Below are 17,500 nucleotides of genomic sequence, written 5' to 3' on the forward strand. Positions count from 1 at the left end.
GGAACATGCATTGATTGACTTTAGTTTGAACTCAATGGGCCGCTCATGAACTTCACACGGCAGTCTGCAGGCTGCTTCTCGTCAGCCTATTGGCCGGCCAGCCGATCAGGAAATCTCCCGGTCGTCCCGATGGCCACTCCGCCCCTGTGTGTATGTGTATGTGTCTTGTATTGCATTTAAAGTTTTTATTTTCTTTTTTTCTCTCTCTCTCTGTCTCTCTGTCTGTCTGTCTGTCCTCCAGATTCGGCTCAGAGCCCAGCTGACCCCCCGATCCTGGCCCCTCCCCTCCCAGGCGAGTGGGTGGGTGTGGGTGTGGACGGGGGCGTGGTGAGGGAGGCGGCTAAGTACTGCTGCCTATGTGGGGCGTGGTTTAACAATCCTCTGATGGCGCAGCAGCACTACGGGGGCAAGAAGCACCGCAGGAACGCAGCGCGCATACAACTACTGCACCAGCTCTCCTCCAGTCTAGGGACAACACACACTTCAGGTGTGTTTATTTTTATTTTTTTTAACCCTTGTTTTACCAGGAAATGTCCCATTGAGCCACAATGGCTCTTCTTCCAGGGAGTCCTGGCCAAGAGTGGCAGGCAGCAAGTGAAAACATTAACAGAAAATACAAGGACAGAGGACAAAACTAACAGGACCACAGACAGAGTACAGAATCACATAGTGAGAATTGTCTAGTTTTTCTAACACAATTGATAGTACCATCAAGGACAACTAAAGAGAAACACTGCAGAAGACCGGATAATGTACATGTGAATCCTAACTAAATGGCAATAAAATAATTAAAGAAGTGAACACATATTTAAAAGCAATGGCAATGCTAATAGCTGACTTCAAAAGATTTTTTAAAAATATTGACAGAAGGAAGTGTCTCTAAATGTAATGTGTTTTGGAGTTCATTCCAGACATATGATGCATAGTAACAGAATGATGTTTTGCCAAGTTCAGTCCTTACTGAGGGTGTGATTGATAGTAACTTATTTGTTGACCTTGTACTATACTAGTGTGATGGAAAGCAGTGCTGAGATGTAATGTGGCAAGTTACCCAGTAATCCTTTCAAAGTAAAAATCAGAAAATGAAACTTTCTTCTAAGAGAAAGAGAGGACCATTGCACCATTTCATATAACAAGCAGTGGTGAGTCCTACTTGCTGTTCCTGTGATAAAACGCAGGGCAGAATGATATAAAACATCCAGTTTATTCAAGAGCAGTTTTGAGGAATGCATATAAATGATATCACCATAATCTTATACTGATAAGAAAGTGCTCTCTACCAACCTTTTTCTTGCTTTGTATGGAAAACACTTTCTTTGTCTAAAATAAAATCCTAATTTGGGCCTGAGTTTTTTTAAGAGGCACTCAATATGTGTACTAAAAGACAGTTTATCATCCAGCCATATTCCTAGATATTTGTAGGAGGATACCCTTTCCAACTGTGTTCCATTGGTGGTAATAATAGTGCCATTAAAAGATTTGTGTGAACGTGTAAAGACCATAAATTTAGTCTTTTTAGCATTTAGAACCAACTTAAGCCCAACAAGAGAATTTTGTACCTGGTTAAAAGCAGACTGTAAACAAATCACAGCCTCTTGTACTGTTGACGCAGAAGTGTATAAAATTGTGTCATCAGCATAAAGATGTACTTTTGTTGGACTTAAACCCACACCTAAGTTATTTATATAAATAGAAAATAAAATGGGGCCTAGAATTGATCCTTGGGGCACGCCCATTTTTACTTCTAAAGAGGATGAGGTGCAGTTGTCAAAAGTTACACATTGGGATCTACCACTCAAATAGTTGGAGAACCATTTAACAACAGAGTGGCTGAAACCTACACTTTTCAATCTTTGCAATAGAAGATCATGACAGACTGTATCAAATGCTTTAGACAAATCAATGAATAGGGCAGCGCAAGATTTTTTGTTGTCCAAGGCAGGAATAATATCGTTTGTCACAGATGTTATCGCAGTAATGGTACTATGTCCTTGCCTAAAACCAGACTGCATAGGACTCAATATGTTATGGTCAGCTAGATAAGGTTTTACTTGTTCATTTATGAGTGATTCAAATAATTTAGCCATGACAGATAGTCTGGAGATAGGACGATAATTGTCCAAATTTGTAGGGTCACCACCTTTTAACAGTGGGAGGACAAGTGCGGATTTCCAAGAATTTGGAATAGAGCCGCTGCTCAAACTTAAATTAAAAATAGTAGAGACAGGGTCAGCTATCAATCTTGCAGCTAATTTGAGAAAATATGGCTCAATATGATCTGAACCAGCTGACTTTTTACAGTTTAAGTTTAAAAGTGCCTTTTGTACTTCATGTACCAATATGTAAGAAAAGTTAAAAACATTTGAAAGGCTAGTGGGGGCAGTTGAGGATTCACTGTCCACATTGGAGGTTGGAAGGGCCGCCTGTGTCACCATTCCTGCCTTGATAAAATGCTCATTAAACACCTCTACTAAATTTTGTTTACCCCTCACTTCCCCTTGCTCTGTTGTAACCGCTTCAGGAGTGGTGGGGGGTGGCATATTTCCCTTGAGGTAGATTTAACCAGTTTCCAAAAAGTTTTAGGGTCATTTAAGTTTTCCTGTATTAAGTTTAAGTAGTGCTCACTCTTTGTATTCTTTATTAATCTAGTACATTTATTTCTTAAGACTCTGTAAGTCAACCAATGTTTCTCATCATTAAACCTTTTAGTTTTAACCCAAGCCTCATTTCTTTCTCTAATCACTGCTGAAAGAGTCTCGTTAAACCATGGGTTATCCCTACCCTTTACCCTATATTTTCGTAGAGGCGCATGTTTATCAATAATAGATAGAAATGTATTTCTAAAATAATCCCATGCCAGTTCTGCATCATCCATATAACGCACTCTATTTAAATCACTTTGATGGATGTCATGCAAAAAAGCCTGCTCATTAAAACATTTATAATTTCTCTTCAAAATAAATCGTGGCTTCACTTTAATTCCTTTACAGTTTCTTACACAGACAACTGCACTGTGGTCACTGACATCATTGGAGAAAACGCCCACAGCAGGGTACTTAAATGGAGCATTTGTAAGAATCACGTCAATTAGAGTAGATTTGTCCATTTTCTTCTGATTTAGGCGTGTTGGTGACTGTACCAGCTGTGTTAGATGTAGCGCATCGCATAAGTCCCTTAATGTCGAGGTAGATAGCCAGTCCCAGTTTAAGTCACCTAAAACAACGAACTCGTGTTGGAGCTTCTTCAAAAAGTCTGTGAGTAGTGCAGTTGCCTCTGCCACAGCCGAAGGTGGGCGGTAACAACCCACCACTGTCAGATGTGTGTTGTTGGGGAGGTTCAGTTTGATAGCGCACAGTTCAAAACATTTTGGCTTCGATATAGTTGCAACACAACAACAGTTCAAAGACGCTTTGGCATAAATAGCAACTCCTCCTCCTTTATGCAAACGATCTGATCGGAAGAGGTTATATCCATCTATATGAAGAATATTATTTGAAATCGACGATTTAAGCCAAGTCTCCGAGAGAACAATGATGTCGCTTTCCGTCGACTTTGCCCACACGCGAATTTGGTCGATTTTATTTACCAGGCTACGTACGTTCACATGAAAAAAGCGCAAGCCACTACTGCTTTTTAGTTCGTCAGGGTTCGTAAATTCAATCCGCTCTGGTCCTGGGTTGGGGTGAATGTTACCTGAAAGAAGCAGGAGTAGCATGATCCAGAGTGTTGCTGGTTTTGTTGACCGCGTAGTGCAGGATCCCCGTTCACGACCAGAGGTTGGCACAGGTTGCGTCTCCGTCCATCGGGGCAGCAGCCCCAATGGGGGCTCGGTTGGTGCAGTGAGAAAGGTCAGGTGGGAAGCAGCACTTGGCAAAACCACCATCGTGCCAGACCCCGGAAAGATAATCTGGAATGCATTCAGATGCTCGCCGGGTCGCAGAACACAGTCCCCAGGTAAACTCAGCATGTAAGCCAACAGGAGTAGCAGGCCAACAGATTTCATGGTGCTGAGTGTTATCCAAGTTGCGCGTTTGTTGCGCGTCTTGATGTTACTGTTGCAGAAAAGTTCTTTAATCCCCAGATATAAGTTTATCCGATCTGGTAGTCCATCAAACGTTTATAAACACACTCAATCTACACAAACAAACGCAGAGACAGAACGAGAAAACACCTGCGCCGCCATCTTGGTTTGATCTTGGTGATACTATGTGTGTATGAGTGTGTGTGTATGTGCGTATGTGTGTGTGTGTTTGTGTGTCAGGAACGCAGCACGCATACAACTACTGCACCAGCTCTCCTCCAGTCTAGGGACAACACACTATACAGGTGTGTGTGTGTATCAGGAACGCAGCTAACTACTTTTGCACCAGCTCTTTACAGGTGTGTGTGTGTGTGTGTGTGTGTGTGTGTGTGTGTGTGTGTGCATACGTGCGTGTGTGTGTGTGTGTGTGTGCATGCATGCCTGCATGCCTGCGTTCATGCGTGCGGTGTGTGTGTGTGTGTGTGTGTAACAATCATGGGGACGTCCTTACTGATGAGGGCTGGGCTGAGGAAGACTCAAAGGCACAACAGGAATAGTTAACATTACAACACAACCTATTAAAACTCTCACAAACTCACACACACACATACACACACATACACACACAAACACACTCACTGCCACACTCATACTCACACTCACATACGCACACGCCCACGCACACACACACAATCACACTCTCACATCCACCCACATACACACACGTATAACCTGTGGAAGTTTTCTCAGCCACATCGGGTCTTTGTCCTCGTTAGAACATGAACGTTAGCTCACTAAAATTAACCTCGTTAAGCTCGTTAACCTCAAATACAGGGATAGGTTGCTGTCCCTGGAGGGCCATCACAACTGTGTGTGTGTTCCCGTTTGAGTGGGTGTATGCATATGACTCAGACAAGGCAGGTCATGGAGATTAGAATTTGTGTGTGTGTGTGTGTGTGTGTGTGTGTGTGTGTGTGTGTGTGTGTGTGTGTGTGTGTGCAGGGAGGTTATGTTTGTATTTTTCACCCAATCTCTAATGTGTTCCTTGACAGTATGTAGGATAGATTTGTACATGATCTTTTTGTAAAAATGTGCTGAGAAGCTAAATAATGTTTACCTTACATAAAAACATATTAATGGAATAACATTTTTTTATCACAGCAAATCGTAGGGTTTTCCAATAAAACTCAGATTGTAGGGTTTTCCAAAGGAGATGATTCTGAAGATTTATTTTTAGCAAAGACATTAACAAACATGAAATATCCGCCTAATGTTATCAAAAACTGGTATCCCCGACTAACACTCCGTACAAATCTCTGTACAAAAAATATGATTAACTCTTTTCAGTGTGTGTGTGTGTGATCAATGAGAAGGGTCTGTCTATCTCAGCGCATAGTTTGTCCAGTCAAGTTTATTTACCCGGTCTTGTTGTCACTGAATGATGGCAACTTTTAAAAACCAGATATCCGCTGATGTTTTATGGCTGATGTGATGAGCACTTGTCTGTATTAGGGTTGTCACAAACTCTTAACCAATGGCATTCATATTAGTACTAGCCTCCAGCAAGATATTAATGAAAAATACATGGTGGCATCATAGCATTGATTATACACGAATAGCTTTTTCTTTCTAGAGGTTAATTTTGACAATGAACTGGGCTGAGTTCTTGCTGCCAAATTGAAAGCTAGATCAATGTCTTAAACGAGAATACTTGCAATAGGCAATCCGAAAGGCCTTCGGCTAACCTATCTTTAAAAAAGGGCCTTCTGCAACGATAAACACAAATCGTACTGATGGAAGATTAAATGCAACACTTGCAGACCATGGCGTGAAAAATGTGGTTTAATTATGTTGTCGCTAAACTAGGCTACTCGTGTAAGGCTGTATATGGGTGACCTTGGGAGTTTTCATGTTTATAAGCACATTTGCTAACCTGTAGTTCTTTGAACTCTCTGTAAAGTTTTTGAAGCATGTTTTACAAGCATGTTTTGCTTTAAGCATGTTTTACAGACGGGTCTCTGTGTGTCGATGGGCTTTTCTTCCGTATCGGATGTACTTCCAGATCTCACTTATTTTTTTTTTAAACAAGCCGAGGTTTGCAAGAACTCCTGCACACAAGGCCATGTCTCCCCTGAGATCACTCGCTATGAGTGAGGGCTGCCTGTTGCACCTGTGAGAGCTGGGCAGCCCCGCCCTTGCAGTCAATAGCAGTCCGCCTGACAGGGAGCGGAACAGTGAGTTTTCTCTGATTGTGTTATTCTAAAAATATGCTAAATATTTCCGCAGTACCTTTCTAGTACTGGTACACCATGTCACATTAGTCTACATTAGTCTACATCCCCTTGTCCAGATATAGTGAGAGTGTGCCCTGTGCAGTAGGTAGATGACGGCATCTTCCACGTTCTCCTGGTAGGCAAACTTCAGCGGGTCGAGTGCATAGCTTCTTCGGAACAGGGATGAGACAGGAGGTTTTCCACAGTGAAGGGACCTTCCCCAGTTGGAGGCTCTGGTTGAAGATATGCTGTAGAGGCACTCCCAGTTCCTCAGCGCAAGCTTTGAGAAGTCTTGGACAAACTCGATCAGGGCCGGCTGCTTTCCTGGGGCGCAGTCTCCTCAACTCTCCTGTGACCTGATATCGCCGTGATGGTAGGGGGAAGGGGAGGGGGGCTGCGTGTGGTTGCCTGGGGGAGGGGTGCAGCTGTGGAGAGTGGCAGAGGGCTGGACGCTGGAGGGAGTGGGGCCACACTGACTGTGGTCAGAGCAGGGGGAGGGGTGGATCTGCGTGGCTTGCGGTGAGCAGGTAACAGCAGCTGGTGGGGGAGGTACGGGCATGGGTTTTGGATAGGCATTGACAACAGGAGCACTTGGACACACACAATCATCAACACACACATGTACACACATACATATACACACACAAACATATACACACACTTGTACACACATATACATACAGTATACAGACACATGTACACACATAAACATTTACCAACACATGTAGACACACAAACATATACACACACTTGTACACACATATACATACAGTATACAGACACATGTACACACATAAACATTTACCAACACATGTAGACACACAAACATATACACACACTTGTACACACATATACATACAGTATACAGACACATGTACACACATAAACATTTACCAAAACATGTAGACACACAAACATACACACACAAACATACACACACATGTACACACACGAACATACAGTGGGGAAAATAAGTATTTGAACCCCTGCCGACTTCGCAAGTTTGGCCACTTGCAAAGAAATGTGTGATCTAGAATTTTAATGGTAGGTGTATTTTAACAGTGAGAAACAGAATATCAACAAAAAAATCCAGAAAACTGCATTTTATAAGATTTATGACTTTATTTGCATTTGATGCAAAAAATAAGTATTTGAACCCCCAAGCAAACAGCAAGAATTCTGGCTCCCAATGGCCAGTTATGTGCCCAAAAAGCACACAGATTAGTCCTCATTATGTCTAACAAGGTATACCTGATCTCAACTGGTGACCTGTATAAAAGAAACCTGTCCAAAGAATCGTACTTCACACCTTCAACCTCACCACCATGGGCAAGACCAAAGAGCTGTCCAAGGACGTCAGAGATACGATTGTAGACCTGCACAAGGCTGGAATAGGCTACAAAACCACCGGCAAACAGCTTGGTGAGAAGCAGATAACTATTGGTGCGATTATTCATAAATGGAAGCAACACCAAACAACTGTCACCCGCTCTAGGCCTGGGGCTCCATGCAAGATATCCCCTCGTGCGGAATCAGTGATCATTCGAAAGGTGCAGAATAACCCCAGAACTACACAGGGGGAGCTTGTGAATGATCTCAAGGCAGCTGGGACCAGAGTCACCAAGAAAACCATTGGCAACACACCACGCCGTAATTTTTTGAAGTACTGCAGCACTCGCAAGGTCCCCCTGCTCAAGGAAGCGCATGTATAGTGCCATCTGAAGTTCACCATTGCACACTTGAATGAATCTAGGGAGGATTAGGAGACAGAATGTGGTCAGATGATACCAAAATCAAGCTCTTTGGCATCAACTCGACTTGCCGTGTTTGACAGGGGGGGGGATGCTGAATATGACCCCAAGAGTACATCATACCCACCATCAAGCATGGAGGTGGAAACATTATGCTTTGGGGCTGTTTCTCTGCCAAGGGTACAGGACGACTCCACCGCATCAAGGGGACTATGGATGGGGCCATGTAACGTGGAATATTGGGCTTGAACCTCATTCCGTCATTCCCATTGAAAACACAACCTTAAAGATTTGGAGAGGATCTGGAAAGAGGAGTGGACCAAAATCCCTACTGAGATGATTGTAAACCTGGTGACCAACTACAAGAAACGTCTGACGTCTGTGCTTGCCAATAAGGTTTATTCCACCAAGTACTAAGTCATTTTTGTCAGTCAGTTTTGGGGGTTCAAATACTTATTTTTTGCATCAAATGCAAATAAAGTCATAAATGTTATAAAATGCATTTTTCTGGATTTTTTTGTTGATATTTTGTTTCTCACTGTTAATATACACCTACCATTACAATTATAGATCACACATTTCTTTGCAAGTGGCCAAACTTGTGAAGTCGCAAGGGGTTCAAATACTTATTTTCCCCACTGTATACACACGTACGTGAGTGAGAGGGAGAGTGTATTCTGGCACATGTATTGTGTCTGTATGTGTGTGTGTCAGAGAAAGAGGATCCTGACATTGGTGTGGTGAGAGAGGCAGAGTCTGCAGACTAGCGTTAAGGCAACAGTGTGCGTGTGTGTGTGTGTGTGTGTGTGTGTGTGCGCGTGTGTGTGTGTGTGTTTGTGTTTGTGAGTGTGTGTGTGTTTGTGTGTGTGTGGGTGTGTGTGTGTGTGTGTGTGTGTGTGTGAGTGTGTGTGTGTGTGTGTGTGTGTATGTGTGTGTGGGAGAGAGCAAAAGTGTGTGTGTTCTGGCACTGGTATGGTGTTTAATTAAAGAGGAATTAAAAACTCTCGCTGTGCATTCATCTGGATACCTAGGGCAACTCAACACAGAGCTTATTAATAGAAACACACACACATTCACTCACACATACACACACACACACACACTTGCAAACACTGTTCTCTCTTTCTCTTCCAATTGCATACACTGCCTCTCTCTGTTATCCACATACACACAGTATTCTCAGCCTCCAGCATAGCATGTGGTGTCTGATAAGGGTCAGGGTCAGGGTTAGGGTTAGGGTCAGGGTCAGGGTCAGGGCCAGAAGAAGAATCAGAATCAGAATTGGATTTATTTCCAAGTAGGTTTACACCTACCTGGAATTTTTTCTGGTGTATAGGTGCATACAGTAAACATAAAACATACAAACACAATAAGTACTACACATAACATAAAACATAAAAACACAAATAAGTACTACACATAAGAACAAAAAAACACAATGTATACGTTAGAAATATATAAACAATGAATAGGGCATGTTCTATCCCAGATCTGCTGTAGCTACCACTACTGTATACCTATACTCAATTAACCCAACTATACCCAACTATACCCAACTATACCCACCTTCACCCAACTATACTCTACTATACCCAACTATGCCCACCTATACCCACCTATACCCAACCAGTGGCGCCTGCAGCCGTACGGCTGTACGCACTGTGCGTACCTTCTGCTACGCAAGAAGAAGAAAAAGAGAAAGAGTCTGAAATCATGTGCTGAGCCTGGCCAGTGCACAAGGCACAATTAAACGAATAGTGATTAAAGCACAAACAAACGCTTACAAAAGTTTTCTGACACATGCTGTTCCCAGCACGACGCATGCATTGAAATTCAATATTATGAACGCATATTACAATAGGGAAACTGCAGACAGAGGGGCGCGCAAAAATTGCGGTAGTCATTTGACTTTAAGATCAGCATATTCAGGGTTTACTTCAGAATCTTACGCCCCTCGTCCTTATCCGACAATGTAAGGCAGGAAATAAAATCGGAGTACGGACAACTAATGGCCGTTGATAATGCAGAGCTGGAGCTGTGGAAACAGCTAAATGAGTTACAGCCAAATCGCAGTGAGCTTTGTCAAGCCCTGGAAAGTTCGGCAAATTTCTACCCAAACATTCAATGCGTCTTGTTGACAATGCCCGTTTAAACAACGTCTGCTGAGCGGTCATTCAGTACATTCTTAAGACATATAGAAGTACGATGACTGACCGGATTTGCTCTCATGAATATTCACACAGATTTGGAAGTCGACAGTGAAAAAGTACTAAAACAATATGCAGAAGGAGAATTAACTTAAATTATAAGGGCAATACGTTTTGGCTGTAACCCATTATCTGCGCGTGAGTGTTAATGTACGTGTTTTTTTTGGGGGGGAGGGGGGGGGGGGGGCGTTGGTGGCTCTGTGCGTACCTCAAAAAAAAAATCTGCAGGCGCCCCTGTACCAATCTCTATACCCACCTATACCCAACTATTCCCAACTATACCCACCTAAACCCACCTATACCCACCTATACTCTACTATACCCAACTATACCCACCTATACCCACCTATACCCAACTATACCCACCCAAACCCACCTATACCCAACTATACTCTACTATACCCAACTATACCAAATTATTCTCTACTGGCCCGAGGAACACACACACACACACACACACCAGCGTTTCCGTTGTCCGGTAATTACCGGACTTTGTCCGAAAAAAAAATGAAATGACCGAAAATATTACATCTCACCGGTCAAAATGTCTGATTGGAATTTCTTAAAAATCCCGTCCCTCAAACACAATCTGAATTTGGCAACAATCCTAGTATTTAGGCCTATAAAGCAAACGTGCACTGCCCTTATTATGTTTTAAAGCAGTCATTCTCAAAGTGTGGTCCGCCAGTGCCACATAATGGTCCGCGACGGCCATAAGCAAATTATTGCGATATTTCTAACATACAACTCAGAACGAAGAGAACACATCCAGTTGCCTAATCTATTAACAAGGTCATGGATTGGTGGCTTAAGACAGGGACTATGAAAAGAAAATTAAATGAGAAAGCCTCTGACATGCACAGACAAGGAGAAGGTGCAACGACGAGATGTTTCAGCCTTATTATGCCGACGCGGAGCTGAATTCAAACAGCGTTTTTTTCTACCCAACAAGATGATAACTATATTCTGTGTTGTGTGACGTTGGATAATGACAGATCTTAATTCCGAAATGATGTCTACTAGGATGCATGTATTAATTCCAGTGGGCTAGCCTTCTGTTGGTAGTACTGAATTACTGTGGTCGGTATATGCACATCGTTGTGTTTTGTGATACATTGGCCTGTCTGAGTGTGTGATGGGAGTGTGAGGCTGTGAACGAACTATAGTTTGTAACATAACCAAGTCAAGCATGGAGCAGGGTTCCAGATGCTTTGCCTTGCGTATTGTCATATCTATAACCAGCCTACCGGTAGCCTACGTAAAAAAAGGAGAGCCCACCGGTGAAATTCATGTGCCGCTAACAATTGTCTGGCGCCAGGTCTGTGTAGGCATGTTGTTCCAGGGATTTTCTATTTAGTTAGATGGTCCCGAGTTTTTTTTTTTTATTGGCTAAGTGGTCCTTGGTCTGAAAAAGTTTGAGAAACACTGTTTTAAAGGAACAGGCTATTCTGACGTTTGAAAGTTATTAAACAACACGTATGCTGCATTTTAAATAGCAAACCGTCGGTTGCAAACACGGAGCGAAATGAGTGAGAATGATCAAACATGGCCAAGCAGACAAGCCTTAAAAGCTTTTTTCAGAGGCTAAACGCAACTGATGAGGGTAACCGTCTGACGGGGATGAACCTGTAATACCTGCAGTGTTGCGTCTGACTCTGAACGCGATTCATTTCATTCTACTGTCTATGCCCGTGCGTGAGAGCGTAGAGGCCGAGAGCGGTATGGCAGACAGAGATTTTGAAAAACGCGCATTAGACATTTATGTTTTTTTCCCATTGTAAACTTAGGCAAATAAACGTGTTGCAGTCTAAACAACCTGATTGTGTAATTATTTAAGCTACGCATGCCATCAGTTTTCTTCAATAGGCTAATTTGGAAGCAGAAATAGATCTTTGACCTTATCATTAAAATGTCCGGAAAATGAAAACTCTGCCGGTCATTTTGACCAGCAACATTTTTCTCTAGCGGAACCTCTGACACACACACACACACACACACACACACACACACACACACACACACATGTGGGGACCTTAGAAAGCAGCTTGCCCCGACTAAACACCTCTTCTCTTCTATCACACACACACACACACATACACACACACACACAAACACACGCACACACACACACACACAGATTGCTCACACCCTTTTCCAACATGTACACATTCACTCAGATCATCCCTCTTTCTCTCAATCCTTTCACACCGCTCCTCTGAAATAGACTCAGCTGCGTTTAGTTGATAAAGTATTCAGTGTCACAATATGGGTTTGTGCACATACACACACACACACACACACACCCACACACACACACACACACACACGCACTCACACACGCACAAACCATCAAAACAAAACCATAAAAAAGAAACTCTTCAACAGCTGCACTCCGAGAGCTGTAAAGTTTAAAATATAATCATCTCCATGACGATTTGGATGCCATTAGCTGACATATACTAACACACTCTCTCTTACACACACTCACACATATACATGATTTCCATGATGCTGTGGTTTATCACACATATTTCTCAGTGTATAAAACCGTTCCAGTTTCAAGCGTAAGTCAGGGTCAGGTAACTACTCAATTACACTCAACTACATACACACAGACACACACTCACACACACACTCACACTCACACTCACACACACACACACACACACACACACACACTCACACTCACACTCACACACACACACACACACACACACACACAAACACACACACACACAAACACACGCACGCACTGACACACAAGTGTCTCTGTGTGAACTGATGCTTACATTACAAGCTTACATGTCCCTCATAAAAGTGTCATCCTTAAGTCTATTTCTGCTTAGCGAGCTAGGGATACCTCCAGACCAGTGCGAGCTAGGGATACCTCCGCCGCTAGGGCTATCTCTGGGCCAGTTGGAGCTAGGGCCCTCTCCAGACCTTTTAAAGTGCACCATAGCTCCAATAGCATGCTAATCCGTCCTTGCAATAAATTAGTCTTTATCTGAATTTGATAATTTTGTAGTTTGTAGTCCATAGCCTACATATTGTGTTCATTTGAGCCAGCTGAGTTTTGTATTGTATACATTGTAAAAATATATTGAGATTTGTTCCACCAGTGCTGTGGATAATGACATGCACTGTCATCCAACACAGTCATCTTTTTTTGTTGTTGTAACAGTTGTGCAAATCAAAATGTCTAGAGTCAGAACGGACACCTATTAACAGTATTACACTCGTGTTGGTTGTTCAGTCTCTACTACTAGATCAAGCTACTACTGCACAGTTTTATCAGCACACATATTAAGCGGATTATGGATTTTCCATTTTATAATGATCTGTAAAGTTATTTGGTAGGATGAAGGTTTTTTGATATTGTTAACTTCTTTTGGCGCTGAACCTCTCTTACCTGACTCAGCTAACCCTTCCACCTTGACACGCCTCCTGCACCAGTGGCCCATGGGTAATCAGCGGGCCCAACGCCCCTGGCTGTAAGCCCACACACACACACACACACACACACACACACACACACACAGACACACACACTGGCCTTGGCACACATCTGTCTCCCTCTGTCTTTTTATTTTACTCTTTTTTTCTGGTTCTCCTTTTCTGTCTCTCTCCTTCAGTCTCTCCTTCTGTCCCTTCCTTCCTTTTCTCTCTCTATATATTTCTCTCTTTCCGTCTCTCATTCTCTTTTCTCCCTCTCTTCCTCTGACATTCAGTATATTTTCCTGCACTTACTGTGTGTGTGTGTGTGTGTGTGTGTCTGTGTGTTTCAGGCTTAAGGAGCAGCTACTCGTGCAGTGTCTGTAATGTGGTGTTGAACTCTATTGAGCAGTATCACGCACACCTCCAGGGGTCCAAGCACCAGAACAAGTAAGTGTGTGATTATCTGCAGAGTGTGTGTGTGTAAGTGTGTGTGTGTGTGTGTGTGTGTCTGTGTGTCTGTGTGTCTGTGTGTCTGTGTGTGTGTGCACGTGTGTGTGTGTACCTGCAGAGCGTGTATGTGGGTTCCTGCAGGGTGTGTGTTTGTATGTGTGTGTGTGTGTACCTGCAGAGTATTTGTGTCTGTGTGTATGATAAAGAGAGAGTTTTGTGCTGTGTTCTGAGGTGTGTGTATGTGTGTGTGTGTGTGTGTGTGTGTGTGTGTGTGTGTGTGTGTGTGTGTGTGTGTGTGTGTGTGTGTGTAAGAGGTTGTCAGCACAGATCATAGGTATTTTTAAGCAGCTTTGACACACTGCTGACAGACTAGGATTAGACTAAGAGAGAAGAGGAGAGGGAAAAAGAGGGAAGAGAGACAGTAAAAAAGGAGGTGGAGAGGAAGAAAACTCTGGGTCCTCTCATCCTTTTTCACCTCTGCTTTCATTCTATTAATTTCGTACACACACACTCATCCACACACACATGCTCATCCACACACACACACTCACCCTACATAAAGAATGTGTGAGACATTTCTCTTGTCACTCTTGCTTTCATTTATTTTTCACCATCTCTTCCTTCTCTCTCAGTCACTCTACTCTTTTTCTCCCTCCCTCTCTCTGTCACTCTTCCCTTTCTCTTCCTCCCCCCTTCTCAGTCACTCTACCATTTTTCTCCCTTCTCTCTCAGTCACTCTACTCTTTCTCTCCCTCCCTCTCTCAGTCACTCTACTCCATCTCTCCCTCCTTCTCTCTCTCAGTCACTCTACTCCATCTCTCCCTCCCTCTCTCAGTCACTCTACTCCATCTCTCCCTCCTTCTCTCTCTCAGTCACTCTACTCCAGCTCTCCCTCCCTCTCTCAGTCACTCTACTCCATCTCTCCCTCCTTCTCTCTCTCGGTCACTCTACTCTTTCTCTCCCTCCCTCTCTCAGTCACTCTACTCCAGCTCTCCCTCCCTCTCTCAGTCACTCTACTCCATCTCTCCCTCCTTCTCTCTCTCGGTCACTCTACTCTTTCTCTCCCTCCTTCTCTCTTTCGGTCACTCTACTCTTTCTCTCCCTCCCTCTCTCTCAGTCACTCTACTCCACCTCTCCCTTTCTCCTCACCTTTCCAGTCTTGTTCACACACCCCCAAGCCCTGCTGTCACCATGACAACAGAGGCTCCACTGGACACATACTCCCTGTATGTGTGAGTGAGTGAGTGAGTGTGTGTGTGTGTGTGTGTGTGTGTGTGTGTTTGTGTGTGTGTGTGTGTGTGTGTGTATGTTAAGTAGGGTAAGAGAGGTCACCTTAGTGCTGGTGACAGTCCCAGTTTTGTAGTGAATTGAGACAGAAGATCGGCCACTCGCAAACGTATACACACACTTTCCCAGACATAACGTGTGTGTATGGAGTCACACTTACCTTACCCTCATCTGTCTCGCCATATCTCTCTCTCTCTCTTTCTCTCTCTCTCTCTAGCTGTCTCTCCCTATCTCTCTCTCTCTCTTTCTCCGTCTCTCTCATCCTATCCCAGTCTCTCTTTCCCTATTTTTCTCTATCTATCTATCTCTCACTCTCTCTCTCTTCTTTTCTCTCAGTCATCATTATCATGCGCCCCCTAGTCCTGCAGTCACCATGACAACACAACCCTACGTGAATGACACAAATCAAAGTGTGTGTGGTTTGTGTGTGGTATGTGTGCGTGTGTGTGTGTGTGTGTGTGTGGTGTGTGTGTGTGGTGTGTGTGTGTGTGGTGTGTGTTTGTGTGTGGTGTGTGTGTGTGGTATGCACGTGTGTGTGTGTTGTGTGTGTGTGCTTGCATGTCTGATCTTCTCTAATCTCAGTTCAGATGAAATGCCAGCAATATCACTCCTCCTCGGGTGTCTCTTACACACACACACACTCACACACACATACACACACTCCCATACAGTCTCGCTCACACACACACACAGACTGTGACAGAGCAAATCAGTTTGCTAAAAAAGTCACAACAAGGTTTTCAAGTACCACAGAGTTACTGTGATTTGTGTGTGTTTGTATGTGTTAGCGAGACTGTGAGTGAGTGTGTGTGTGTGTGTGTGTGTGTGTGTGTTTGTCTATGTGTGTGTGTGTGTGTGTGTGTGTGTGTGTGTGTGTGTGTGTGTGTGTGTGTGTGTGTGTTTGTGTGTGTGTACATAAGTGAGAGTGCATGCGTGTGTGTGTGTGTGTGTGTGGAGAAGGAGAAAGCAGTGCTGTAATTAGGGGTGAACTGAAAGTAAATGTATTAATGAGAATAGCTGTGGATTAAGCAGTCACTACTGACTGTGCCTTGAGTTAGTTAATAAATGTGTTATAACAGGATCGATCACCACTGACTGAACTGGGAGGGATTTAATACATGTTTTATAACAGGATTGGACAATGCAGTAAGTTCATTAATAAATGTGTTATGACATGTTTGTCCTTTTCTTGGGCGTTTCTCCTTTAGTCTGAAGCAACACCAGCAATGAAGATACAGAAGCAGCCAGGTCTTAGGATGCCAGTGGATACACACACACACACACACACACACACACACACACACACACACACACACACACACACACACACACACACACACACACACACACACACACACACACACACTCACACACAAAATATCCTTACACACACTGACAAGGACATCAGAACTATTACAATCTGTATATGTCCAGGCCTTGCCTTTGTGTTTGGATCTTCGGCATGAAAACCAGCTCCCCCGTCCACTTCTGATGATGTCACTCATGGTACCAGCGAGATGCCTGATGATGTCATAGTTCTCCTGATGTTGAGATCATGGTCTCTGTCTGAGTGTTCAGATACAAAGTGATCACTGAAAACACTCTATCACACACCTGTGATGACACACACACGATCACACACACAGAACCACAGCTACAGGCGACACGTCATGTCCTTTTTAGGGGGGACAATAACGTGTCAAAAGGACCAAAGGTGCTGCTGCCAGTGAGGTCATGTAAAAGTTCATGAGGTCATGTGAGGTCATGTAAAACAGTCCAGACAGTATTACGCCAACTCTTCCACTGGTAGACATTAATAACAACCCAATTAACACACACACACACACTCCGTAACACTATTAAAATGCTCTCTTTTTACTGGTAGACTGTCCCCACCCGTAACATTTCACCATTAAAGTGCACTTTTTCACTGCTAGACACTGAAAATACACCTAGTCACACACACACACACACACACACACACACACACACACACACACACACACACACACACACGCCCACCGCAGCACCCTTAAAATGCACTTTTTTCACTGCTAGACACTGAAAATACACACA

General features: G+C 43.5%; 1 protein-coding gene across 1 annotated transcript in view; it reads left to right on the plus strand.

Moving 5' to 3' along the window:
- LOC308373293 (zinc finger matrin-type protein 4) overlaps positions 1 to 16,705 on the plus strand; it is a gene marked incomplete at its 5' end in the record, with an annotated part of 24,688 nt that extends 7,983 nt beyond the window's left edge. The window contains 3 exons of the mRNA XM_080848736.1: positions 242 to 487; positions 14,038 to 14,134; positions 16,633 to 16,705. Coding sequence (XP_080704862.1) covers positions 242 to 487; positions 14,038 to 14,134; positions 16,633 to 16,654 — 365 coding nt within the window. The 3' untranslated portion in view covers positions 16,655 to 16,705. The remainder of the gene's footprint in view (positions 1 to 241; positions 488 to 14,037; positions 14,135 to 16,632) is intronic.
- Between the last annotated feature and the right edge of the window lie 795 nt (positions 16,706 to 17,500).

This window comes from Sprattus sprattus, assembly GCF_963457725.1.
Source record: "Sprattus sprattus genome assembly, chromosome: 12".
NCBI classification, from domain to species: domain Eukaryota; kingdom Metazoa; phylum Chordata; class Actinopteri; order Clupeiformes; family Clupeidae; genus Sprattus; species Sprattus sprattus.